This window comes from Borostomias antarcticus (genome assembly GCF_949987555.1).
Source record: "Borostomias antarcticus genome assembly, chromosome: 5".
Classification (NCBI taxonomy): domain Eukaryota; kingdom Metazoa; phylum Chordata; class Actinopteri; order Stomiiformes; family Stomiidae; genus Borostomias; species Borostomias antarcticus.
This window is the reverse complement of record NC_140238.1, coordinates 13961422-13989328: the sequence shown is the minus strand read 5'-3', so window position 1 is coordinate 13989328 and position 27907 is coordinate 13961422. Positions and strand designations below refer to the sequence as shown.

The window sequence follows — 27907 nt, the reverse complement described above, 5'->3', positions numbered from 1 at the left end:
TGTCACATGCAGAAGTGCCTCAGTACTAATTATTATTAGAGCCACTGTCTGGGAGACAATATTCCTGACATTATTTCCCTCACTGTCTGCATCAGTCTGCTGCAATTCCCGGTCAGCTGGAGAGAGATCAGAAAGACAGCTTATGGAGCTGAGACAGGTGATATTTGGAAATATAGTATGGTTCTATATGGAACCTTTTTTGGGGGCTTCTTCCTTTTGAAGTGTCAGGCCAACTATAACCCGGTAAGGTTATAGCTCATAGAGGCAGAGCTGCCTCAGTCAGTCTCTGATCAGTCAAACATTTGACGTCACCCAGCTCCAGCTCCTTCACGTCATCATCTTTTAACATTGCCATGCCAACAGCAAGAAGCCCTAGCGAGAGTGGCTAAATGATCACAAGGGAGAGAAAAATCAATTATCTTTTTAATTACATCATTGAAGCATAGATGCATTACTTGTGAAAAAGGTAGAAAAAACAGCATGTCTTTCTCAATAAGTTAAACCTCTCTGGCCAAAGGGCTGGGCCTGCGCACAAAACAGAAGAATCCTAGAAGCCTTTGAAATCATAGAACAGAAACCAAGGAGTTTTTTTTTACCCATGTCAATAAAATCAAAAGTCCATCTCCTTGTACACTTAACTTGTTAGAAAATGTTGCAAGTGGCTTATAATACAGTTCTTCCACACTTCTCCACAGGTCAGCAAGCACTTTTCACAAAACCTTGTCCTTTTTTTTACTTTCATCATTTTATCAACAATTAACTGATGAGCTCAGAGTTATAGTTGGTAAAAAATGAAATTATAATAATAACAATAATAATAATAATAATTACAATGACAGTCATAGCGAGAGATGTAAGTAATTAACACAGTCCTGTACAGTCAGGTCAGTCCTCTGATTGGCCACCGTCAAAACTCTGTTCCCGAAGATGGTTGTCGTGGTGACAGTCCGACAGAGAGTGGGAGAGAGTAAGGTGCTGGCCAGTTAACGATGCTGGGATCTCTCTCCATTCAGCTCTCCTTATCCCTGCTCATGGAAAAATACCTTTCCCATATCATGTACCCTCTGCAAGAACACACACACGCACAAACACAATGATTATCTGTCATAGTGACTTTAGCTATATTAAATAACTTTCCAGTGATGGAGTGGGGAGCAGCTGTGCTGGGACTAGCTAACCTTGTCGGAGGTTGAAGAGAGGCGCCTGCTCCCGAGTCAGTCCAGTTCATGTACCTCATCCTGCATGGTGGGGCCGGAGGTCCGGCCTGGCTCGGTCACTCGCTTGGCCATGATGTCCCACTGAGGGGTCAAGGCCTTGGGCTTGGTGCCTACAAGAGGACGGGGGGGGGGGTTAGACTGGGCGTGAATGTGACACCTTGACATACACTCTCTGACACACTCACTCACATCTCTCTCTCTTCCTGTCTTTTCTCGATCAGTTGCTCGCGTCTTCCTCTGCTCCCCCCCCTACTTGGTTGGCTTCTGCAGAATGCAGCACTCAGCCACTAATGATTACTGAGCTGCACCAAAAGATGAATGGCCTGCCCCCTGCTAGTCATATGAGGTACTGCCTGGTCCAGACCCTGGCGTCAAGCCAAACCCAGAAAAGATGCCTCCCACCCCTACACATTGCAGAATTAGACTACAGTACAACCACTTAGACAGTCAATTTTCCCTGTAAGGGACACGCATACATTTTATCCATGATCCTCTAGTTCCTGGTCCTTCGCGACGTGGATCCCAAATGTGGTCCAGCAGCGAGGCATTATGGGAGAAATCCCACAGGACAAAACTGGGCCCCGAGTCTTCCTCCCTGCTCTGTTACCATGACAACACAGACCATAGCCTGGAGCGCGACCAGGGAAGCTAACCCTCTCTACCACAGCCCACGGACCGATACACAGACCAGACACAAACACCGATGGAAGGAGAAAAAACAGCTCCTGAGGAAAGGAGAGGTGGACAAAATGAGAAAGGGAGAGAGGAAGAGAGAGAGATAGGGAGGAAGAGAGGAGAGAGAGGCAGGGAGAGAGGAGAGCTGTTGGGAGGAAGCGTTTAGCGAGTGTCTCACCGTCCAGGCCGTTGTGCTGCTCGTAGGTGCGTTTGCCCAGGATGGTGGGCGAGCCGTTGTTGAGGATGGGGGAGGACTTGATGGGGGTCAGGCTGCCTGTGGAGATGGTGGGGCCCCTAGGGGGGTCCGGTTTGGGAGGGCACGGATGGGCCTCTGGGACATGGACAGAGAGATGGGTGAGGGGGGAACGGAGAAGAAAAGACAGGGAGAGAGAGATTGAGGCAGACATGTAAAAACCACTTTGAGATACTTACAGTTATTATGCAAGTGTATGAGAGATATATAGAGAGCTACAGATAGAGATAAAGAGATAGAAACGGAAACAGATATAGTTAGATATAGAGAGAAAGAGATAAAGATAGAAAGAGATATATAGAGAGAAATCGAGATATAGACAGATGATAGAGATATACAGAGAGAGATATGGCTGTAGCATCACTTCTTCTTACCTAGATATCTAACCACCGACTCCAGAGGCTTGCGCACTCCAGGCTTCAAAGGCAGGGGCTTTTTGGGCATATCTGGCAACCGCAAAGCACCTGAGAATAAAACAGAACATAGTGCTACATGCATGTTAGCCCGCCTCCACACTCAAATAGACTATTGCATAAGATCCATTTGCAAGACAGTGCTAGTTATCCCAGAATATTCACCCGAGCTCGTTTCTATGTGTCACATCTGTTCAGGTCTACCCCCACGCTCTACAGTTGAGTCTGGGTTTCTAAACGCTGCTTCCCCTTCATGGACCCCAATGGGTTTTTTTTTTCCTCCACGGAGAATGAACAACGGAAGCTTCTTGGATGTTTACTGGACTCACACTCGGCCTTGATGTTGGCGTTGTTGAGGGACAGGTAGGGGTGGCGCGCCAGGAAGCGCGGCCTGATGATGTCCTGGCACACCCGCCTGGCGGCACGCGTCACCGCCGTGGTCTGCAGGTAGAACGCCTGCCGCGTCTTCACCGCAAACTTGGGGCTACCGCTATGCCTCATGGGAACGCCGTGGGGGCTCTGAGTAGCAGGGAGGAGGGGGAGGAGGAGGCGAGGAAGACAAAAAAGAGAAGAGGAGGGTTGCATAAGTTTGAAATTGAAAAAATTTGTATTTATCTCTAAATAAAACCAGACCAGGTCCAGCCGGGCTTATGTGCGTGGCTGGCTTGTTTCTGTTCAGGACTGGTAGGACGGAAGCTAGTCATGCCACTGAAATAGCTGTGAATTGAAATGACATGAAATAATGTCTGATAAATTAAGATGGGTCTTGCCGTCAGTTCCAATGCTTCCAATGCTAATCCAGCACAATAAGAGCGGGATAGCCAGTTAGCTCATGAGCTCACAACTAGCAGCAGCTTTTTGCTGCAATTGGTTCAACTTCTGTTTCAGAGCAGCGTGCTGAAAAGAAAGGCGCAGACACTTCTCCTGATACTCTACATCATAGCCTACATCATCAGCAAAACAATAATACAACAATAACACGCACAAAAGAATACGCCCTCCTGAGCAAACTTTGGGATTTATAAAAAACAAACTTGATGGGAGAATGACGGAGAATGACAAAGATGAAACCCGAGAAACAAATTGACATCATTGTGAACAATTAATATATCCAATATTGCAAAATAACCCCTCAAATAGGTTGCACAGTGCAGTCGGGAGAAATACTCAGTTGAAGTGCTCAAAGCAATCACTATGAATCAGAAACTGTTGTGAATGACTTGTAAATTGCCTTTATACTTTTACTGCTATGTGCAGGCTAATTTTGGTAGAGCAACTTTGTAGTTGTACAAGCGCCTTTAGCCCTATTCTTGCAGACTATCTAGGCATGTAAAGTTAGAATAGAATAGTTCTATAATGCAATATAATCTAGAAATAGATAGATAGCAAACAGGGCTTTTGTTTACAAAACGGCAATTCACCCATGGCCATCTCACACCCCGTCACCTATTTAGAATGTGAATAGATGTCCTCAGAAAAAGCGCCCTATCAATCCAGGTAAATTCGCACCTATTAGAATGTCAATAGAAAGTGAGCTGTACATAGTTGGGGGTCTGACAGTAATATGCAAGGATATGCAAGCTTACTTTTTTGTATTTTGTATTTTTAAAAATCACATTATTTGTCTGTGCTCAACACGTAAAGTCGTGATTATAAGGATTCTGTCAATGTTTTTGCTGTGTGTTCTCGCAAAGCTAGAAGTATAAATATACTGTAATCTGTTGTCATTTTGTCGCACAGGCACAATGCGCGTCCTGAGGGGGTTAAAACAACTGAAATGGGTCAGACACACCACATAAAACTAGATATTTGAGTTAAGTAGCTAGCTTACCTATCAAGACATTTGGCATATTTAGTACAGTATGTAAGTGTGCATGTTTAGAGTGGGTGTGTGTGTGTGTATGTGTGTGCGTGTGTGTACATACACCATGTTGGTGCAGTTGGGTCCTGGCCTCTCCCCATCCGGCCTGGTGTATGTTAAAGAGTGCATGTGTCTGTTTGTGTGTTTTGTGTGTGTGTGTGTGTGCGAGCATTTAGTGTGAGAGTATGTGTGTGTGTATGTGTGTATGTGTGTGAGAGTGTGTGTGTGTGAGAGAGAGAGAGAGTGTGTGTGTGTGTGTGTGTGTGTGTGTGTGTGTGTGTGTGTGTGTGTGTGTGTGAGAGTGTGTTTGTGTGTGTGTGTGAGAGAGTGTCTGTGTGAGAGTGTCTGTGAGAGAGTGTCTGTGTGGGAGTGTCTGTGTGAGAGTGTCTGTGAGTGTGTGAGAGTGTCTGTGTGTGTGTGTGTGTGTGTGTGTGTGTGTGTGTGTGTGTGTGTGTGTGTGTACCATGTTGTTGCGGTTGGGTCCCGGTCTCTCCCCGTCCAGCCTGGTGGGCATCTTCAGCCCTCCGTACTTCTTCCAGTACGACCAGCAGGAGGCGCACAACCGACACTGCATGTTGGGGGGGCCCCAGGAGTACCACTGGTATGAGCTGGTGGCTACACACACACACACACGCACGTACACACACAAACACACATGCACAGACACACACACGTACGTACACACACACACACACGCGCACACACACACTTAAATCATTTAAGAACGTATTAATTACCACTACTAGAATAGCTCAAGACATCTGCTACAGAGCCAACTCTCTCTCACCTCTCTCTCCCTCCCTCCCCCCCTCTCTGTCACACTCTCTCGCTCTTTAAAGGCATAGGGGCGAATTCACTAAAGGATTGCGCAGCTTTTCCTGACGCAAAGCCTGTGCAAATAAGTCAAAAATTATGTTTGCTATTCACAAAGCCCTCGCAAAGGGTGAAATACGGTGTTAACTGCGTTGCGTTCGTCATTGCATTTCTCTGCGCCGGTGTTTTTAGCTCATATTTAAATTAGGTAATATGGGCGGAGAATGTTCCCCTTTCTATGCAAATGAACATTATTGCAAAACCCGCCCAATTCACAAAGATCGGCGCAAATTGCCTCACGCAGTTAAATTGAAATTATTTGCGTTTTCAGAGACGTGGTGGTATTTAAGCGCAAGGGGTGTCATGGCCAGCCTTTCCACTGATCATGGCAGCAGTGATGGTTGCGAGGCGAATTCGGCATCGCAATGCCAGGCATGTTGTTCGTGAGAGAATATTTAGAAGAAGGTCACTTTTTGATTTAACACTAGAACCACCGCGGTAGCTGTTTGGACACCAGAGCAGCTCTTCAGCCAACTGGAGGATGAAGTCGCGTCTGGGGAGGCTCAGTTGACTATGCGTCTCTCCACCCGTCCCCAGCGAGTCCAGGCTCCCACAATGAATAATACTTATTTATAATAGCCTACATAGCACGAAACTGTGCGTATAATAGTCTATACGCGAAACTGCGCATTCCCTATAGCTGTTCATTGAACGGCTGGGGGCCGATATTGGTATAAATAAATAAAAAACATAGCCTACACAATATTTTTTTTATTGGAATGGTCTTGAAAATATTTTGCTTTTGTATCATAGGTGACGGCAGGTATCATCTTCAGCCATGGATGATGACTCCCGTGAGTAGGCCTTCCAACGTTGGAGAGGCGGCGTCGGCTGGGCTCACATCAGGACGCGCGGTGTGATTTAGTGCACATTTGGAATCCTGAAAAGCCGTTTAGATGCCTAGATCGTACCGGTGGGGCAATGTTATACACTCCCCCAAAAGTATGCCAGATCATCGTGCTGCAACTTGCATAACATAAAATGACAATTTTTCCTTTGTTCGTCTTTTCAAATCATTCCACCTCCGTTTGCAGTCTTCCGCGTTTACACACACAATTGGCACTGACTGATTGGGAAATTAAACCCCAAATATGATTTTTTGCTGCAGTCGTGATATTTTTTGCGGAAAGCTGTGAGACATGTTTTTGAACCTCGTCCGTGAGGCCTTCAAGTTCGCTGTCTGAAAATCGTATCTTTCTTTTTCTGTCTGCCATCGTCCAATGATATGCATACGATTTGTATGCGCTGTATGCGCAGTATTTATAGTCATTTCCTATATCAGCAGCAAATTGCACTCAGCCGCAAACACCGAATGGGCGTGTTTGCGCTGGGATATTATTAGCGCAATGTCTTTAGTGAATAGGTTTTTAAAACGGAGCACATAGCTGGCGCAACTGACGCGCAATGTAATGGTGCAATTAGCGGGCGCAATTTGCTTTAGTGAATTCGCCCCATAGTGTGGTATTTTGGACATTTAGCCCTATTTGTGCTATGTTTGACATGAACCTGACACAGATCATTCAAGTATTGAGCTAGATTGACATTTTCGTCTGCCGCAACTTTCTTTACAATGGAAGTAGACGTGCCATGGTAAACGCAAAAATGTGTATTTTTTCAGAAACGGGAAGATCATGGTTTAATATTATTGGTCTCAGTATGCTGTCCTGTGAAATGTAGGCTATTTGCTTGGGCTGGCCTGAGTAATTCGAGTATTCCACTATTTGTTTGGAGTATTTGTTTTTTGTCCCAATACTCCAAACCGATACCATCATAACGTTACACCGAGTGACTCATGAAAATGCAACTGAACAGAAGAGGATTTAATTCTTGCATTTTCTCCCTCAAAACACTCTCTGCAGGTCTCTGATTAGGGCTGTCAACGTAAGCATTTTCCCCTTGTCTCAGCTCTGCTGGTATAGCCTGGTGCTGGGATAGCCTCGGAATAGAGGAGAGACGGAGGCAAACATGCTTCTTAAATTGACAGCCCTAACCTAGCCTAGCTACTAGCTTGCTATTTAGCAAGCATATATTATTTTTCCTTTGTAAACGCAACACAAGCATGTTGGTGGGGCGAGAGTTGGAGTGAGCAAAGTTGGACGAGGATAACATAGCCTACGTTTGGTAGCAAACAGCCCAAAAAAAATTAAGCTTTTTTAAGAGTTTGTGGATTTTGCCGGAACGCGAAAATGAAACTTAAACTTGAGCAAACTGACACAGTCACAAGCCATGCTAAAATAAACCCACACATGATTAAATCATGAACAAATACACAGCTAGCAAAAGAAAAACAGTCTAGCAAGTTAAAAAAAAAGTTGAACAAGGGAATGACTCTGGCACATTGCTCAGCTTGTCACCGGTAGATATAGACTATGCAATGCTGCCACCTAGGTGTTGAGAACGAATACTATTCGGTACTCGTTCGTTGACATCAAAGAGTATTCGAAGCCTGTAAAATGGTATTCAGGACAGCTCTACTATTTGCAAACCCGAATGTTGAAACAACCTTTACATTTGAAACAAACTATTTCGCCGACCGCACCACCACTGTAAACCTCCGACGACGGCTAGCCGAGTCTTGGGGGGGCGCAGCGTGGTGACCCTACGAGACCCCCCGGTTTTCCCCATACTCACTATAGCAGCTCTCGCAGGCTCGGCCCAGTCCGGGCGTCTGCCCCGGGGCTCCGGGGACGCCCCCCACCGGGGCCACCGCCGGCGCCGCCCCGTTCACCAGGCCCGGTTTCACGCTGCTCGCGCTCAGCTGGTTGGGGTTGGGCTTGTTGCTGGTGGCGAGGAGCAGAGAGAGAGAGAAAGGGAACACGTAAGGGGGGTCGCACTCGCGACCAGCAGCGCACGGGGGCGCGGCCTCTACGGAGTTTCAGCTCCTGGCGCAGCAGTGGTTCTGGGTCGTGTTCCTCGGTTGCTAGGGTACTGCACTACTATGTACAAGTTCTATACAGACGTCTGGAAACACGCTGTGAAGTACAGGTAAGGAGGAGGTGAAGACAGAGAGAGTGAGTGAGAGAGAGAGATAGAGAGCAGTAGGACATGGTATCAGTGGCAGCCATTAACCCTTCCCCATCCAGGTACTCACTAGTTAGGGATGTAGACCTGCTTCAGCTTGCTCTCCGCCTCTGCTGCTTTTAACCGTTTCTGGACCAGAGAGGAAAAACAGTGTGTGTGTGGGGGGGGGGGGGGGGCGGACAGAGAGGGAGAGAGAGAGGGAGAGAGAGACAAAGGGGGAGAGGGAGAGAGAGGGAGAGAGAGACAAAGGGGTAGAGGGAGAGAGAGGGAGAGAGAGAGACAAAGGGGGAGAGGGAGAGAGAGAGGGAGAGGGAGAGGGAGAGAGAGAGGGAGAGACAGAGACAAAGGGGGAGAGGGAGAGAGAGACAGAGAGAGGGAGAGAGAGAGAGAGGAGTGCGAGTGGGGGAGAGGGAGAGAGAAATGAATTGAGTTCTATCTCCTGATGAGATGGAAGGTATTGCGCAACACTAACACAGCATCACCTGGCGTTACCTGCTGTACGTATCTGTCTGTGGTCTTCCACATGTAGTAGTACTCTATGATACTGGTCAACGACTTCCACGGGAGCTGCCCAGCACAGAGGGAGAAGAGGGAGAGAATAAACACTGTTTCAACATCACAGAGAAAGACGACCTGGTCTGCGTCACGCTTCTCAAATTCCCGCTCATTTGCAAATTCTCTTTGCGACTAAGCTTTTAGGGTGAACACGGAACGCTCGTGGGATTGGGAGGCTGCCAGGTTTGGCCCCGCCCATAACGACAGTTAGGCCTGTGTGTGCGCCGTCGGTCTGGGCCGAGCAGAGCCGGAGCAGGGCAGGCGCACCGCCACCGAGGGGCCAGCAGGGGGCAGAGTGAGGCTCACAGATCACTCAGAACCACGGGACAGACTGCAACAACACACACCATTCACCTCGGGCCAAGACAGCGCGCGCACACCCGCGCGAGCACACACACACACACACACACACACACACACACACACACACACACACACCACAACGACAGGGATAAACAGAGATAGTTGCGACGTTCGGCCTGTCCCAGTGTAGGTATAAACAGCAACCGGGTCCGTCGCAAAGGATGTTTCCGGTCTTCTCGTGTCTCTAGCTCGGTGTGTGAGTAATAAACAGCTAGCATACCACTCCCCTCACCCCCCCTCCATCCTTCTCCCTCTCCCTCCTTCTCTCTCTCCCTCCACTCACAAAGTCCTGCTGGATGTCGGTGAAGTCCTTGCCGTACTTCTCCAGCGCCTCCTCGAACAGGTTGGCCTCGGAGGCGCTCCACTCCTCCATCTCGTCCCGGCACAGCACCGGGCCGCCCTGGGGGACCAGCGCAGCAATGGCCCGCGTCATGTCGTAGCCCGTCTTGTGGAGCGTGTCCATGGCATGGAACTGGACGAGGAGGAGGAGGAGGAGGGAGAGAGACGGAGAGAGAGGAAGTGTTGTGTGGGTGTTGTTATTCGCTCCTGGTGTTTGTGGTCCGTCCCTGACCGTTAAGCTTTTTCCGTTTTGAGTTTTTGAGAGCTGTGTGCCGTTGGCGCGGCGCGCCGTTATATTTTCACGTATATTTCTTCAGGAGTCTGAGAGTGTATGCATCCCCAGTGTGTGTGTGTGTGTGTGTGTGAACTCTGCCTGTAGCTGTGAGGCCCAGCCTGTATGTTTTATATATGAGGAAGAGCAGATCTGGGGCAGAGTAGGTCCACGCTGGGACCAGGGCCTGGAGAGCAGTCTGCTCGTTAGTGATCCTCAGACCAGGACTGTCGGAGGCACGCACACACACACACGCGCGCACACACACACACAACCTCAGGCCAACAGCACTGTTTCATGCTCACCTTTTGCCTGACCCTGACCTTTCAGTGTGTGTGTGTGTGTGTGTGTGTGTGTGTGTTTGTGTGCGTGCGTGCGTGCGTGCTTCCTTACCAAGGTTATGTCTCTGGAGGCAGCAGCTGCACTCATGTGAAGACTGGGTTGCCGGACAGAACTACTGCAGTCTAGAGCTCTGGCAAACGTACCTACTGACCTGAGACATGGAGGGAGAGAGAGAGAGAGAGAGAGAGAGAGAGAGAGAGATGGAGAGAGAGAGAGATGGAGAGAGGGATAGGGAGAGATGGAGGGAGGGATAGGGAGAGAGAGGGAGAGAGATGGTGGGAGGGAGAGAGATGGAGAGAGGGATGGGGAGAGAGACGGATGAAGGGAGAGAGATGGAGGGAGGGAGAGATGGAGGTAGGGAGAGAGAGATGGGGAGAAAGGGAGGGAGAGAGAGACAGACGGACAGAAGAGGGAGTAAAGAGAGACAGAGAGTTCAGGTTAACCCTCTGGAGGTTCCATGCTCTTGCAGAGAGTCTGTGTGATCGTCTTACCGAGCCACTACCAGGAACTGGTCGATCTGCTTCTCTGTGAGCAGGCTGCTAGGGTCCCAAACCCTCTCCTCTAATTTGGTTAGCTCTCTGCCATCCTCCTCACCTAGACACACACACACAAACACCCCTGACGTTAGCAAGCACAGGGGCCAGGACACACACACACAATGGCACAGAGAGACACACACACACACACACACACACACACACACACACACACACACACACACACACACACACACACACACACACACACACACACACACACACACACACACACACACACACACACACACACACACACACACACACACACACACACACACACACACACACACACACACACACACACACACACACACACACACACATCCCTGGGAGAACTAGGACGCTGCTGCACAGTCACACGCCACAACACTCTTGGGGTGACACGGTTTCTCATTAGAACTCCTTTGTCACCACTCACCACGCACGCACGCACACACACACACACATACGCACACACACAGCCGGCATAATGTTGTATAATCCAGTGTGCTCCATAATCCAGGTCAGAGCTTCGGGGTGATATTTTCACCAGGCAGTTTCCAAGACGCCCCATTCCCTCCCCACCGAGCCCCGAGCTGGGGGTCCTACCCTCGGGGAGCAGGTCTGTGATGTCGGCCTGGTACTTGTTCCCCACGCGGATCTCGCCCTTGTCCGCCAGGAGGGTCTTCTGCTGGGGGTCGTACACCAGGGAGTAGAAGAATGCATCCTAGGAGGGAGGGAGGGGGGGAGAGAAGGAGAGAGAGAAGGAGAGAGCAATGGAGGGAGAGACAATAGACAGGTGAAAAGATAGCAGGAGGCGTATAAGTGAATGTGAGTGTGTCGGTGTATTTGGGTGTGTGTGTGTGTGTGTGTGTGTGTGTGTGTGTGTGTGTGTGTGTGTGTGTGCGTGCGTGCGTGCGTGTGTGTTGTGTTGCTCCTCACTGCTAGGAGTCTCCAGCCTCCTCATTAATGAATGTGAGGAGAGCATTCTGGGTCAACACTCTGAATAATTCAACAGAAGCAAGACTTCCGAACTCTTCCTCATAAACACACACACAAACACACACACAAGCAAACAAACAAACAAACACTCTCTCTTTTACATAAACAAACAGACACACACACTCTCTCCCTCTCTCTTTTACATACAGAAAGTCCCATATGCCTGTTACACACAGTGATACATTAACTCTAAGACCTCAGACAAAGATAAAGTACACTGCGTTCTGCAGCCGGTGAGCCAGTCAGCCACCTACCTCCCGATCCAGGTAGGACTTCAACGCCTCCGTCTCGTTCAATAGAGTCACACAACACTTCCCCCTGGGATCAGCCAATCACAGACAGGAGATGTGTCATCAACCAATCACAGGCGTGTGGAGACATGTCAGGAACCAATCACAGGCAAGCAATGAACAGAGGATTGTAGCAGGTAGAAACCGTTGTGCGTCTTGCTGGCAGAAGAAAGCACCATGTGTTCCAAGCAGCACATGTGCACATGGGAGTTTGACTGCAGTTGCTACGGGTTCTTTTATTGGTGGCAAGAACATGGCAGTATAGACATGTCTATAGGAGCTAGGCCATATAGGTGCTATGCTATTAGGAGCTAGGCTACTAGGAGCTAGGATATATAGGAGCTAGGCTATGTAGGAGCTAGGCTATTAGGAGCAGGATATATAGGAGCTAGGATATATAGGAGCTAGGATATATAGGAGCTAGGCTACTAGGAGCTAGGATATATAGGAGCTAGGCTATGTAGGAGCTAGGCTATTAGGAGCTAGGCTACTAGGAGCTAGGATATATAGGAGCTAGGCTATGTAGGAGCTAGGCTATTAGGAGCAGGATATATAGGAGCTAGGCTACTAGGCGCTTGGATATATAGGAGCTAGGCTATGTAGGAGCTAGGCTACTTGGAGCTAGGATTTATAGGAGCTAGGCTACTAGGCGCTTGGATATATAGGAGCTAGGCTACTAGGCGCTTGGATATATAGGAGCTAGGCTACTAGGAGCTAGGATATATATGAGCTAGGCTACTAGGCGCTTGGATATATAGGAGCTAGGCTATGTAGGAGCTAGGCTACTAGTAGCTTGGATATATAGGACCTAGGCTATGTAGGAGCTAGGACATGTAGGAGCTAGGCTACTAGGAGCTAGGCTATGTAGGAGCTAGGCTACTAGGAGCTTGGATATATAGGACCTAGGCTATGTAGGAGCTAGGACATGTAGGAGCTAGGCTACTAGGAGCTAGGCTATGGAGGAGCTAGGCTATGGAGGAGCTAGGCTACTAGGAGCTTGGATATATAGGACCTAGGCTATGTAGGAGCTAGGACATGTAGGAGCTAGGCTACTAGGAGCTAGGATATATAGGACCTAGGCTATGTAGGAGCTAGGACATGGAGGAGCTAGGCTACTAGGAGCTAGGCTATGGAGGAGCTAGGCTTTGTAGGGTGTAGCAGAGAGAGTGAGACAGGACAGCCTACCTGATGTGCGTTGCGGGTAGCGACTCAAGCTGGCGCGACAGGAAAAGCTCTCTGTGTCTAAGCTGGTGCTTCTGTTTCTCTGGGAGGTCCACAATCTCTGGGTTCTCCATCTCCTCCTCCATCTCCCCTGGACACACACACACATACACAGGCACACACACGCACGCGTCAGCTGTGATGTCACAATAAAATGATAGGGGCAATCAATTCAAGTGTAATCTTGCTACATGTAGATGTAGCAATAACACAGGCATCATATAGACACCTATCTGTGAAGTGAAGGCACCATATAAGACCATGGACATAGTGAGAGTGTTGATAGTGAACAGCAGGGTTGCAGGTTGTGTTGGTGGTTATCATTCCACATGAGTCTGACCTACTCATTAAGAACAGATCCCCCATTACACTATAGAAGCTTCTCTCCCATCCCTCTCTCTCTCTCTCTCTCTCTCTTACTCTCCATCCCTCCCTTTCTGTTTCCATCTTCCTCTCTCCCACCTCATCCCTCTCTCTTCATCCCTCCCTCCATCCCTCCATCTCCCTCCTAATACCCCTCTCTCTCTCTATATCCACCCCTCTCTCTCCATCCCTCTCCTCATCTCTCTCGCTCCCTTCCCATCCTTCTCCCTTTCCATCCATCCCTCCCTCTCTTTCTCCATCTCTCTATCTCTCAATCCCTCTCTCTCTCTCGCTCTCTATCCCCGCTTCTCTCTCAATCCCTCTCTTACCTTCACTCACCTCCAGAGAGGTAACTGAGGGAGCAAGAGAGAGAGAGAAATGAAGAAAGGAAGGATGAAAGAAGGAAGGAAGCAGTTGGAGCGTTCTCCAGTTCATTTCCAGGATCATTAGAGAGGAGACAGAGAGAGGGAGAAAGACAGCAGAACAAAAGCAAGCACAGGATTTTCAGGAGGACGGGATGTGGGGCTAAAATCAATAGTACTCCTTCACCTCTCTCTCTCTCTCTCTCTCTCTCTCTCTCTCTCTCTCTCTCTCTCTCTCTCTCTCTCTCTCTCTCTCTCTCTCTCTCTCTCTCTCTCTCTCTCTCTCTCTCTCTCTCTCTCTCTCTCTCTCTCTCTCTCTCTCTCTCTCTCTCTCTCTCTCTCTCTCTCTCTCTCTCTCTCTCTCTCTCTCTCTCTCTCTCTCTCTCTCTCTCTCTCTCACGCAGTCCTCCACTCACTCACACAGTCACACACGTACACATACACACACATGCGCACACACACCATCTACCTGAAAAACACCAAAATCTCCCAAAGCATGCCGCGCTAAGGTGCATCACGTGATCTGTTATCGATCACAATCCTAACAGGGGATCTTAGTGTAGGGTAGTAGAGAGTAAGTGCCCCGGGCTACGTGTGTGTGTGTGTGTGTGTGTGTGTGTGTGTGTGTGTGTGTGTGTGTGTGTGCGCGTGGCTATGGGGCAGGGGCTGTGCAGTAGCAGGGGTCATTATATAAACCCCTGAGCGTGTGTCCTTGAAAGGAGGAGGAGGAAGAGGAGAGAGAGAGGAGGAGGCTGCCCTTATGTCTCTACCTCCCACCCCCCTATGAAGCCAGAACCACAGACAATCTCCTGGCACGGTACCCACACTATACTCAGGGCAAATTGCCTCTCCATCTCACCTGTCCCCACCGATTATCAATTATTGATGAATGAGGCGCCCTTACGAGAGGAGAGGAGGGAGGAGAGGAGGGAGGAGCAGAGGAGGGAGGAAAAGAGAGACCTGCGGGGGGCGAGGGAGGAGAGAAGAGGGCATCGTTCTGTTGCTTCCTCAGCTGACTCACTGATGTCTGCGTTAGATCCTCGTGTTCGTATCTCCCGACACACAGCAGGCCCTCTCTGACGCCGTCTACTGTGTCTTTACACGGGCGTCTACGGCCGGCTCACCTACACTCTTCATCTGGACGCTTTAGCCTACAATTGACAGTTCACAGTTATAATCTAGTCATTCAGCAGAAACTTTCACCCAAAGCGACTTACGACGTTTTGAGCTAGTGTCGTACCTTTTGATCAAGGGCAAAATGGTAGGCAGTGATGGCCAAGTCTGCCGGTCTTGAACCTACTCCTGGTCAGGTGTGTGGTGCTCTAACCACTGGGCTACGGAGCTTGTGAGAACTGCCCACTGGTAATCTTGTTCTTTTCTGTTTGCAGGAATTAAAGGCATCGTCTCAAAATAGAAAGGTAAATCAAAGTCACGGAACGTCAGACGCCTGGAAGGCTCTGTGAGGTGAAGTGGCATGCCTGTCAACGGAACTGGCCACTCGGGACGATGCTCTGCTCACGGGGGGAGGGGCTAAGGCCAAGAGCAGGGGCGGAGTCAGAGGCCCAGGGAAGGTTTCTGAGTCCCAGCAAGGAAAATATTTGATCTGTGACTCACAGCACACACACTCAGAGAGACACCCACCCACACACACTCAGAGAGACACACACACACACACACACACACACACTCACAAAGTGACACACATACACACACACACAATCACTAAGACAAACACCAACACTGAAACACTCACAAAGAGACACATGCTCTACAAGCTCAAAGAGACACACACACACTAAGGCAGACACACACACGCTCCCAGAGAGTCCTGAAGTCGCGCTCGCAGATGCCTCCACGGCACCGATCCAGAATAGAACAGGACACCCATCCAGCGAGATGCACGAAACAGAGACGGGGTCCACGGCTCAAACACGAGACCTAACCCTTGCTCTTATAGACTACACACACACACACGCACATTTTGGGCGAGTCACCAGGCCCTCTTGATTTTCCTGCACTGTTCCTGGTGCCTGGCGGGTCGGGTCCGGGCCGGGCGGCTCCAGAAACACAGACAGGATGCGGGGGCCCGCCACACCCATGCGGTCCGCTGCCAGTCCTGCGCCGCATTTTTCACATATTGCAAATGTCTGGGAGCCGGCTGAGGAACCGAGAGGCCAGTGCTCAAACGACGACGCGCACACACACGCGCGCACGTAACGTGACCTCGCTCACGAGGGCGAGCCCACACACTAAGCGTGCACGACGTTGTGCGCGCACAAAAATAAACACTGCGGTTCTCCCGCCAGACACACGCACGCGTACGCACACACACGCCGAACACACAGCCTCTCCTTACTGTCTCTGTGTGGTCCAGAAGAACAAACAACTCCACAGCCACAGGGGCCCCGCAGGTCCCAGTGACACACACACACACACACACACACACACACACACACACACACACACACACACACACACACACACACACACACACACACACACACACACACACACACACACACACACACACACACACACACACACACACACACACACACACACACACACACACACACACACACACACACACACACACACACCCTCGGTCAGCGACTAGCCTGCCACACCCAGCACACCAGTGACGGTACAGGAGGCCGAGCCGTGACACAGTCACACACACTCCTTATTAATGGCGAGTGTGCGCTCCCGATGCGAGCAGCCAGCTGGACTCCAGCCTGACCGTGCAGCACACAGGTCCGATTACGTCTCATCTCTCATTCCGCTGGTCAGTCTAACGTGAGTTCGCTGGGTGAATGAACCTCCCATGCTGCTGCTGGACAGCTCAGATCTTGTGTGGGCTGGTCCTAAAGTGGGCTGGAATACCGAGAGGAGCACATCACGTGCTCCTAACATGACTCAGACTTGAGCCACTGGCTCCTATAAGGAACATATTATTAGGCTATAGGCGGATATCCTACCAAGCGCATCTAAAGTAGCTTGTAACTAACTACAGTAGCGCCATAGCTGGGCTCTGATACAGCTGTACCTAAACAGATGTTGTGTTACAGATAGAGCCAAGTAGACTGTATGGCAAGGCAGAGGACTCGCTAGTCCAGTCTGGGGTAGCAGAGTTACAGCTGCAGTCTGGAGGGCTACGTTCAGACAGAGGAGTCTGCAGGCCAGTCTGGCCTGGTGCAGAGTTACACACAAAACACACACACACACACACACACACACACACACACACACACACACACACACACACACACACACACACCTGCCTAGATCTTCCTTCCAGACACACATGTTGTCTCTTTGATGTACTGGTGGTTTTAAATGTACAACTTGACTCTGTGTTGCCCTAAACTTCTGGACAGGTAGAAACTCTATTGTTGAATTGTTCAAGACTTCATGTTGAATAGTGGATAGGGTAGAGTAGGGTAGAATAGGTTAGGGTAGGATAGAGTAAGGTAGACTAGGGTATGGTAGAGTAGAGTAGGGTAAGGTAGACTAGTATGGTAGGGTAGGTAGAGTAGGGTATATTAGGGTATGTTAGGGTAAGTAGGGTAGGGTATCTATATATCTGGTAGGGTATAACATGGTAGGGTAGAGTGGGGGCAGGGTAGGGGATGTGAGGTATGCTACTGTAGCTGTAGTTGTAGTCAGACACTCACTGGCGTGCTTGTCTGCCAGGGCGATGAGTGTACTGGAGATGTCTCTGCGCCGGTAGAAACACACCACTTTCGCCTCCACGTTCCCATTGGCTGTCTGCAAACAGAGAAGAGGTTACCATGGCAACAACCACCACCACCACCACCACTACCACCCCCCCCCTTCCTCTCCACGTCATGCGTCTATGTAGACAGAGAGTAGTGTTGAGTTGGTCTGGCAGCATAGACAGGCTAGACAACCAAGAGGCCCAGCCCCAACCCCAGTCTCGGCCCCAACCTCAATCCCAATCCCATCCCCATCCCCATCCCCATCCCCAGCCTCAACCCCAATCCCAGCCCCATCCCCAGCCTCAACCCCAATCCCAGCCCCATCCCCATCCCCATCCCCATCCCCAGCCTCAACCTCAATCCCAATCCCAATCCCAATCCCAATCCCAATCCCATCCCCAACCCCAACCCCAATCCCAATTCCAATCCCAATCCCATCCCAATCCCAATCCCAATCCCAATCCCATCCCATCCCATCCCCATCCCCATCCCCATCCCCAGCCTCAATCCCAATCCCAATCCAAGCCCCAACCCCAGTCTCGGCTCCAACCTCAATCCCAATCCCATCCCCAGCCTCAACCCCAATCCCAATCCCAGCCCCATCCCCAGCCTCAACCCCAATCCCAGCCCCATCCCAATCCCCAGCCTCAACCTCAATCCCAATCCCATCCCCAGCCTCAACCGCAATCCCAATCCCAGCCCCAACCCCAGTCTCGGCCCCAACCTCAATCCCAATCCCATCCCCATCCCCATCCCCATCCCCAGCCTCAACCCCAATCCCAGCCCCATCCCCAGCCTCAACCCCAATCCCAGCCCCATCCCCATCCCCAGCCTCAACCTCAATCCCAATCCCAATCCCAATCCCATCCCCAGCCTCAACCCCAATCCCAATCCCAATCCCAATCCCATCCCAATCCCAATCCCAATCCCAATCCCAATCCCATCCCCATCCCCATCCCCAGCCTCAATCCCAATCCCAATCCCAGCCCCAACCCCAGTCTCGGCTCCAACCTCAATCCCAATCCCATCCCCAGCCTCAACCCCAATCCCAATCCCAGCCCCATCCCCAGCCTCAACCCCAATCCCAGCCCCATCCCAATCCCCAGCCTCAACCTCAATCCCAATCCCATCCCCAGCCTCAACCGCAATCCCAATCCCAGCCCCAACCCCAACCCCAGTCTCGGCCCCAACCTCAATCCCAATCCCAATCCCATCCCCAGCCTCAACCCCAATCCCAGCCCCATCCCCAGCCTCAACCCCAATCCCAGCCCCATCCCCAGCCTCAACCTCAATCCCAATCCCAATCCCATCCCCAGCCTCAACCCCAACCCCATCCCCAGCCTCAACCTCAATCCCAATTCCATCCCCAGACTTAATCCCAATCCCAGCCCCATCCCCAGCCTCAACCCCAATCCCAATCCCAGCCCCATCCCCAGCCTCAATCCAAGCCCCATCCCCATCCCCAGCCTCAACCCCAGTCCCAGCCCCAATCCCAACCCCAGTCCCAGTCCTAAGCCTTCTGTACACTGTATGACTGAAAATATATATATCGGGCATCCCTTCCCACTGTACGACCGGGACTCAAGTCCATACGACCATACGACGTGTGTATTCACACTATGCGATTTGTATTCGCACTATACGATTTCTGTCAGCCACGATTATGCCCACGATTTATCTTGGCAAAACTTATATGTGATCTGCGATCTATGACGAAAATATCTGACATGCCAGATATTTTGTTGGGAGGTCGTAGCCTCATCGTAGAACGTCGTAGCAATGAATCGCAGATCGTACCTTCTCACACCGTGCAACTTGCGAGTCCCAATTTTGCATACGATGAGCTACGACTGTCTGCAACAACCCACGACCACCTTACGACCTCAGAATCGTGGGTTTTATCGCACAGTGTACATGCGGCTTTAGTCCCAGCCCCAGCCCCAGCCCCAGCCCCAGCCCCAGCCCCAGCCCCAGCCCCAGTCCCAGTCCCAGCCCCAGCCCCAGTCCCAGTCTTGATGAGTAAGTAGCAGCTCTGCTCAGAGGAACAGTGGTCAGATGTGGAATCCGGCAGTGATGATGAGCGTTCTAGAAGCAGTGGGAGAGGAGAGGGGGAGAGCTGGGAGAGGATGAAGGATACATGGTAAAACATGACGAGAGGAGGAGAGGAGGGGAGAGGAGAGGAGGAGAGGGGAGGAGGAGGAGGATGGAAGGTATGAAGAGAAGAATGGAACAAGTTGAAAGGATGGAGAGCGTAAGCTAAGGGTGTCAGATCACGATGAGCACTGGAGCGGCAGATGAATGGAGGCTGGGCTGAGTGGAACAGCGTGGAAGCAGCTGGATCAACGGCACAGAGGAGGGAGGAGTGGACAGTGGGCCGGCCCGACTGACTGCAAGAGACTGACAGCAAGAGAGAGAGAGAGGCTAGACTGGCTCAACTGTGGGACAACTATATAGCGCACATCTATCTACCCTACCTGCGCGAATTACATCATTAGTGTACAATAAACGGTATGTCAATTAACAATGAAAACAATGTTTTTGTAGCCTACATAACACATCATGGGAATGTTGTCTGTCTTGAGCCAAATAAAATATAGGGACTATCCATAATATAAATGCAACTTTTTCTTATGTAAAGGAGCAATTTGATGGCATATGGCTTTTCTGGCTGTCTGTAGGCTACGCCACCACTATATAGGATACCAACAGATTAGGCGAATTGATTAATCCAATGAGGCCTTCTAGTAGTAGGTAGACACAGGTAGTTAATTAAGGTCCCCTTCTATTTAGTGTGTCACAGCCCACTCGTGCTTCGTGTAGGCCTATACACCATGGCTGCATTAAAACAATACTGTGTTTAATTCATGAGTAGCGTATTCTGTCATGTAGGAATTTTCAAAACGCCTATCAACATTTCCTACCTGACAGGACGCGCTACCCATGAATTGAACATAACATAATGGGTGGTAGGTTATCCTGAGGAGGTAGGCTATATGGCAACTTTTCCAAATAAAATAAAATAAAAATTAAAAAAAAAAATCATCATCATCATCATCCTCATTAGCCATCATCATTATCATTTTTTTCCTGGGCTTTCAAGAAGTCCCAGACTAGGCTAATATGTCCCAATAAATGCTCTTTATTTTATATTTTGTAGACTATAATGTATGAATTGGAACTAGCTTCCTTTTTGTTAATATTAGATTGGGATAAAATCAAAATTATTATGAGAACGCTTGAAAACATCATCAACAATGGACAGCTCCACTAACGATGTACCTTACAATGTATCTTAAGACGCTTACTGAGGGATAGTCTGGAAAACACTCGTAGGAAAAACTGGGAAACGCAGGACAGCCACTAGCTAGGCACCGATGGGAGGCAGTAGTCTAGGACAACGACTAGGGACACCGGTGGGCCAACGTTACTGGACGGGGTCTCACTCACCTTGTTCAACTCCTCTATCCTCCTGATCAGCAGTGGGTTACTGGACGAGTTTTCAAAATAAACATAATCTGTGCAGGAGAGAGAGAGAGAGGGAGAAAGAGAGAGGGAGAGAGAGAGAGGGGGAAAGAGAGAGAGAGAAAGTTAAAACTCCTCAAGGTCGTCCTAACCACAGAAACAAGTAACTATGTTTCGTGTATCGCCTTCAGCGGGCTCATTCAAGACGCCGCTTTGCAAGAACCACAGCGGGCAGGTCTGATAGTGGCTGAACCTACCAACGTTTAGAAACGAGCGGCACACACACAAACAGACTTGGCTCCCAACTATTTAGTTCACAGTTTAGCATTTCTTCAGTCACCCCCCCCACCCCGCCCTTTGTCCTCTCTCCCTTTCATTCCATTCTAGCCGCCCCCCCCCCCTCCTCCTCTCTGTCCTCACCTGGTCTTCCGCTCCCCCTCTCCTCTCCCCTCTCCATCACTCCCCCCTGTCTGTAGTGCTGCTGGGGGAGCTCCAGGGCGGCCGGAGGCGTCCTTCTCCCCAGGGCGTCCCTGCAGACCTCAGGCTCGGTAGGACGCCTGCTCCCCCGGCCCTCCTGGCTCTGCGTGTCTTGGCCGCCATGGGATGATATACCCCACACTTGGTAGGCTGCCTGGAGCTACCCCCCCACCCTCCTCCTCTACCCCGCTCCAACCCTCCTCTACCCTGCTCCACCCCCTCCACACCCCCGGCTGTGCTGCCTCTTGTCTGACTTGGCTCCACCTCCCAGGAAACATAGTGAAGGGTTCTGTGGGTAACAAAGGCCTACGTCTGCCTGCATACACTCACTCACACACACACACACACACACTTAAAGTGATAACACACCGACATATACGCTCACACACTACCCTCCAGTTCACATCTCTTCCCAAGACTACTTGTCAGTAAGACACAGCATCAGTTTGTTGTACGGCCGTAGAAATAGCAAGATGTGGTGGTAGACCGTACCATTAACAAGACGTGGTGAATGTCTCGGTGGAGAAGTGGAGTGTGCATACAAACAGCTACATTACCCAAAGGCAAGAGCACCAAATAGGAAATAAAACACTGGAATAAGCTCCCTTGTAGTTTTTATTCTTGTGCAATGTTTCGACCAAGAAGGTGGTCTTCGTCGGACATGAGAAGGATCCATCCCAACTCAAATTGAGCATTCAAGTAGAAAACGTCATGTTGAGCGGGTCTGCCACTGCTGAACAAATATGCTCCGCCACAGTGTTCAAAAGAACCCGGCGAGAGAGAAAGTCTGGCTCGAATCTTTACGACTGAACACAGAGGAGGCGTCATGCTGCTTAACAAGCCAGAGCGAAAGAACAACACAATCAAAACATACCATGAAAAATCATATCAACCGTGACCATCAGAGGGGGAAAAAAGACATCTCTACTCTCTCGCTCAGAGACACACGGTCACGCATGCACACACGCACACATATATATGGTACTGTATCTGCACTCACACACACACGCACACATATATATGGTACTGTATCTGTATCTGTTACTGTATCTGTTACTGTATCTGGTACTGTATCTGCCGGTTCTGGAAAGCTACCCTGAGGTGGTAGACACTATCGCCGACATCACTTTTGAACCAGAACTTGTTCTCCAGGCAGCGTGGAGCAGTGTGTGTGTGTGTGTGTGTGTGTGTGTGTGTTAGGGTTCTGGAGTCTCTCTGCTTCCATACTAGCAGGCCTGTGGGCAGCATCACCACTCAGGCTCTTGGCGCTCCTGCCCGTCCTCCTGCCATCTCATCCTGCATGTGCCCACCAAATCCCCCCCCCCCCCACAACCCCATCCCCCGCTGCTAGTCGCAGCCAATCGCAGGGCCCCGAAGTCCGCGACGTCACAGTGCAGTCGAAATTCTGTGTGAGCCTATCGAGGCATGTTGCTGAGCCTCAACGACGAGAGTCGGCGGAGTGTAATCAAACCAGGACAGAGACAGAGAGAGAGACACACACAGAGTGATAGACAGGCTGGCAGAGAGACAGACAGATGAGGACGTGAAGGCACGGATTGGCAGTTGGAGTAAAAGAAACCGAGGCATTAGACAGGCAAGAAAATTAGAAAAAAGGGGTTAGAGTCTGCTGGAAAATAAGAAGAAAGTCAGACAGACTGACAAGCAAACAGACAGATGTGAGAGAGAGAAAGAGAGAGAGAGAGAGAGAAAGAGAGAGAGCCAAGGGGAAGCAGAAGCAGAGAAAGAGGCGAGAAACTGGTGGAGAAAAGACAGGAAGAGTGAGTGAGTGAGTGAATGACTAGCTTAGTGAGTGAGTGAGTGAGTGAGTGAGTGAGTGAGTGAGTGAGTGAGTGAGTGAGTGAGTGAGTGAGTGAGTGTGTGAGTGAATGGTACCCTTTTTTACACCGAAATTAGCTCTCTCACGATATGAAGAACAACATCTGGTTCCTGTATATTTAAGTTACGCGCCACCGTCCAACCTCAACGTGCCTCATCATCGCACCGAAAAAGGGGAGAAAATGAGTGTGTTTACCCAGAGGGACCGTGTTTACATCGCTGTCGATCGGAGATGATAAGAACCGGCGCCGGTGGCAGAGTCGTTTGTCACGGGACATAATGCCGATTGTAACCTTTCATACTGAAGACGGTAGCCAGATGTTAGCGGGTGTTGGTGAGTTTTTTGGCCAATGAACAAGAGGTGTGAGTGGCTAAGAGAGAAGAGAGAGTGGGATCGACTGAAGGGCCATCAGACAGACAGACACACAGACAGAGAGACAGAGAGAAGGAAAACAGAGAGAGAGAAGGAAAAGAGAGAAAATAAACCAAAACAGCAAGAGGCATACAATTAGGCTGGATGGAAGGACGGGGGACAGGGGAGTCAGAGCAGAGATACATGGGCAGGACAGGAGAGACAGAGCAGAGATACATGGGCAGGACAGGAGAGACAGAGCAGAGATACATGGGCAGGACAGGAGAGACAGAGCAGAGATACATGGGCAGGACAGGAGAGACAGAGCAGAGATACATGGGCAGGACAGGAGAGACAGAGCAGAGATACATGGGCAGGACAGGCATAAAGCAGAGATACATGGGCAGGAGAGACAGAGCAGAGATACATGGGCAGGACAGGAGAGACAGAGCAGAGATACATGGGCAGGACAGGAGAGACAGAGCAGAGATACATGGGCAGGACAGGAGAGACAGAGCAGAGATACATGGGCAGGACAGGCATAAAGCAGAGATACATGGGCAGGAGAGACAGAGCAGATACATGGGCAGGACAGGAGAGACAGAGCAGAGATACATGGGCAAGACAGGAGAGACAGAGCAGAGATACATGGACAGGACAGGAGAGACAGAGCAGAGATACATGGGCAGCACAGGAGAGACAGAGCAGAGATACATGGGCAGGACAGGATAGACAGAGCAGAGATACATGGGCAGGACAGGAGAGACAGAGCAGAGATACATGGGCAGGACAGGAGAGACAGAGCAGAGATACATGGGCAGGACAGGAGAAACAGAGTAGAGATACATGGGCAGGACAGGAGAGACAGAGCAGAGATACATGGGCAGGAGAGACAGAGCAGAGATACATGGGCAGGACAGGAGAGACAGAGCAGAGATACATGGGCAGGACAGGAGAGACAGAGCAGAGATACATGGGCAGGACAGGAGAGACAGAGCAGAGATACATGGGCAGGAGAGACAGCAGAGATTCTGTACATGGACAGGAGTTTGGAGTGAAGGAGAAACATGTGAGGGGAAAAGAGAGAACATCCTCCTCCACCAGCACACACACACACACATACACGTACACACACACACACACATAAACACACACACACACACACACGCACACACACACACACACACACACACGTGTGCAGGTGTTCCCTTGGAGAGCGGGAGCCACAGGACATACACAGGCTCTCTGTGTGGGGAGATATTGTATGGAGGTTACTATGGCAATGGCATGAAACGCAACTCAATCTCCTGCCAATCCAGAATACTCTTTTCACACTTTCTCTTTCACCGACAGACTCTCGTCCACCATCTCCAGATCATCGCCGTCTCTCTGCAGATGCCATAGATCCTCCAGACCTGCACCACGCTTAAGCCTGACTAAGTGTGCATGGCCGTTTGGGTCAAATAAAGGAAGTCTGATGTTGCTTGTATTGTATGTTTTATGGTAAAATGATAAATGTACTGTACTTATATAGCGCTTTCATCCAAAGCGCTTTAAAATGAAGGCCTCTCATTCACCCATTCACACACACAATCACACACCAATGGCGGCAGCTGCCATGCAAGGTGCTAGCCTGCTTATTGGGAGCAATTTGGGGTTCAGTGTCTTGCCCAAGGACACTTCGACATGTCGTCAGGAGGAGCCGGGATTCGAACCGCCGACCCTACGATCATGGGACGATCCGCTCCACAGCTTCCCCGTGTTTTGTTTGTAGCGTGTGTGTGTGTGTGTGTGATTGATTGATTGAGATTTATTTTTAAGACAGGGACAAGGTACAATAGACATTAACCCTATAAAATAGGGAGAGATGCACTGTACAAGGTTATAGCTAAACAGCTAATTTCCACCCGCAGTCCTTGGGCAAATGTGTGTGTGTTACTGTCGGATGTCAGACATGTTCGCATGTCAGAGATGTCTTCACTGTTCTCATCCTTGGTTCCGGACGGACAACGGCATTCTGGGACCTCAGCACTAGAAGCAGCCTGGCTAGCGCTCTGCTTGAGCTGTTGGGGAACACACATTTAGGCCTAATGGGGCAGGCTTTGTCAGAGATTCACCCACTAGGGAGGTCATTACTTTCCGATGATGATCAGTCAACGTTTTGCAAAGCGTCGGCCATCTTTGAGTGGAACTTGGCTTGAAGCACTAGCAATCAGCTTAGATATGAGCTTCTCATAATCAAAGCCAAACAGGGTTTTAGCATCATTTAGAGGCATGATATGGAGAGTACACTTTCTTGCTCCTCGTTTGCGCTCCTGTCTTGGTTTGACTGGTCTACCTTGCTACTGACTTGAGTCTGACGAGTCTTGACTGCCAGTTGTCATAATATCCGTGTTATAAGACTGTGCTTGAGATATAGCAGCATCCCATGTCTGTCTTACTCACTCACCCACTTACCTACATGGACTGACCACAGACTGGCCATTCCCTCAATGGGGCCGTGGATCCCATTGAAGAGTGTCCAATACACAAATGAACAGTACATGTCTGGCCATGGAGGGTATTACTGTACTAATTCCTGGACACAGCCCCCCCCCCACCCTAGAAATGACAGGTCACATTTACTGCCCCATCTCCCTCTGACTCACGTTCACAGTCCATCGTTGTCTAGTGCTGTTTTGTCAACAATTGGTTGGTGTAAATTGAGCCTGGATGTGGGACTGACTCTAGCAGGATCATCTCCAGTTCTTCAATAATTTCTGATTGATCCAGTCAGCCTAGACATCTTAGAGCTGAGATGTTCTTCAAGACTGAACTAGACTGGACTGAGCCGGGTAGGGTATATTAAATATCTGAATAATCAGTCATTTGAAGTATTTTTCAAGTTTAGCAAAGTTGCATGACTTTATCAAAGTGAAGAGACACCATATTCATATTATAGATTTGGAACTGTCTCACTTTTTAAGAGAACCACAGCTCGGATCCTCGGGAAAGCATCTTTTGCGACCTTGGCTTGCTAGTCTTACCAGCTAACAAAGTTAGCTAGTAAGCTAGCTATCTGACAGACAGACAAACAAAACAAACTTCACTTTTAAAACATGATCGTTGTTTTACTCTGAGAGAAATGCATGCTAGCCGTTCTACCTGTTATGCTAGAATCCCATGCACACACCGTAATTCATATACGGAGGAATCCAGGAGAAAACACGGAGTCTCTAGCTAAAGCATACTCTTCATCGCCATCCTCCTCCTCCTCATACAGTCACCATCATCATCCTCTGAAGCACACAAGGCACTTTAGCTTTAGGAAATAAAAGAGGAAGGCTAGACCATGCGTAAAATCCGCGACGCACCACGTCTAGCGCGACGTAAAGCACACACAATTGACCGAAAATCTGTTCCTTTACCTCCAACCCGGTACATGTTCGCTGCCATGACTGCCCCGGGTCCTGGCGTCTCCAGGTAGGAGTATCTCTCGCCGCCGTAGCTGCTGTTTCCACTGCCGCCGCTGTGTGTTGGAAAATGGTGGATTGATCAATACGAAGCGGACCAGCCAAGAGACCTTAAAGAGACAGTACACCTTTTTTCTAACCCCACTTATGTGTTGCACTGTCTTATTAATTGACGCGGCCTTGGGCGACCCGCGTAAAATGTGTATATGCTTCGTAACAAAGCGGTTTCCCCTGGAAGTCGGCGCACGGGCGAGGAGTGGGTTGGGGCGGCGGGAGGGGGAGACTATTCGGCCTGAATCAGCCTGCCTCTCTCACCGTACCCCGCCTCCCAGGCTGAAAACAATGCTCAAATCCTCTGACCAAGGGGACAAAAGAAACGAGGGCCCACACAAACTGTTGCTGTATGAATGAACTTTCACACCAGCCCTTTAATAAAGCAGTCAGTTTTGATTCCAGTCCATATCTTGTGTATCTCAGCCACCAAAGAAAGTCAAAGATGTAGGCTACTAAACAGCCAGGATTCCACAGTTCTGCTGCTGCAGCAATCACAAACACCATACATTTGGCTGTTCTTTAACAAACTCCAGTCTCTAGGCTATATTCTACACATCACTGTACCAATTTATTCCAATAAGCTGTGCTCGCTGCCTCCCATAGAGATTTGGCCTAC

At 49.8% G+C, this 27907-nt stretch overlaps 1 protein-coding gene across 2 annotated transcripts; it reads right to left on the bottom strand.

Moving 5' to 3' along the window:
* Nucleotides 1–484: 484 nt before the first annotated feature.
* mta1 (metastasis associated 1) lies at nucleotides 485–27297 on the bottom strand. 2 transcript variants are annotated; one of them, XM_084437895.1, is made up of 18 exons: nucleotides 27193–27297; nucleotides 21106–21173; nucleotides 17614–17707; nucleotides 13179–13305; nucleotides 11958–12021; nucleotides 11311–11428; nucleotides 10675–10777; nucleotides 10235–10334; nucleotides 9515–9703; nucleotides 8806–8880; nucleotides 8384–8442; nucleotides 7924–8072; nucleotides 4883–5034; nucleotides 2888–3077; nucleotides 2520–2609; nucleotides 2071–2223; nucleotides 1179–1327; nucleotides 485–1064 (listed from the first exon to the last, which is right to left on the bottom strand). In XM_084437895.1, the coding sequence occupies exons 1-17, from the start codon at nucleotides 27218–27220 to the stop codon at nucleotides 1215–1217; spliced, it is 1872 nt and encodes a 623-aa protein (XP_084294021.1). In that variant the 5' UTR covers nucleotides 27221–27297; the 3' UTR covers nucleotides 485–1064; nucleotides 1179–1214. The 2 variants fall into 2 exon arrangements, with proteins under 2 accessions (XP_084294021.1, XP_084294022.1); XM_084437896.1 differs by having other exon boundaries at nucleotides 485–1025.
* Between the last annotated feature and the right edge of the window lie 610 nt (nucleotides 27298–27907).

What these genes read in the sequence shown, in the direction of transcription:
- mta1 (XM_084437895.1), bottom strand. Translation starts at nt 27,220, where the DNA reads ATGGCAGCGAACATGTACCGGGTTGGAG. An exon ending in CCGACATCCAGCAGGACTTT is followed by an intron (nt 8,881 to 9,514) that starts GTGAGTGGAGGG and finishes TGTGCTGGGCAG; the next exon opens with CTCCCGTGGAAGTCGTTGAC. An exon ending in AGCCTGCGAGAGCTGCTATA is followed by an intron (nt 5,035 to 7,923) that starts GTGAGTATGGGG and finishes GTGTGTGTGTAG; the next exon opens with CCACCAGCTCATACCAGTGG.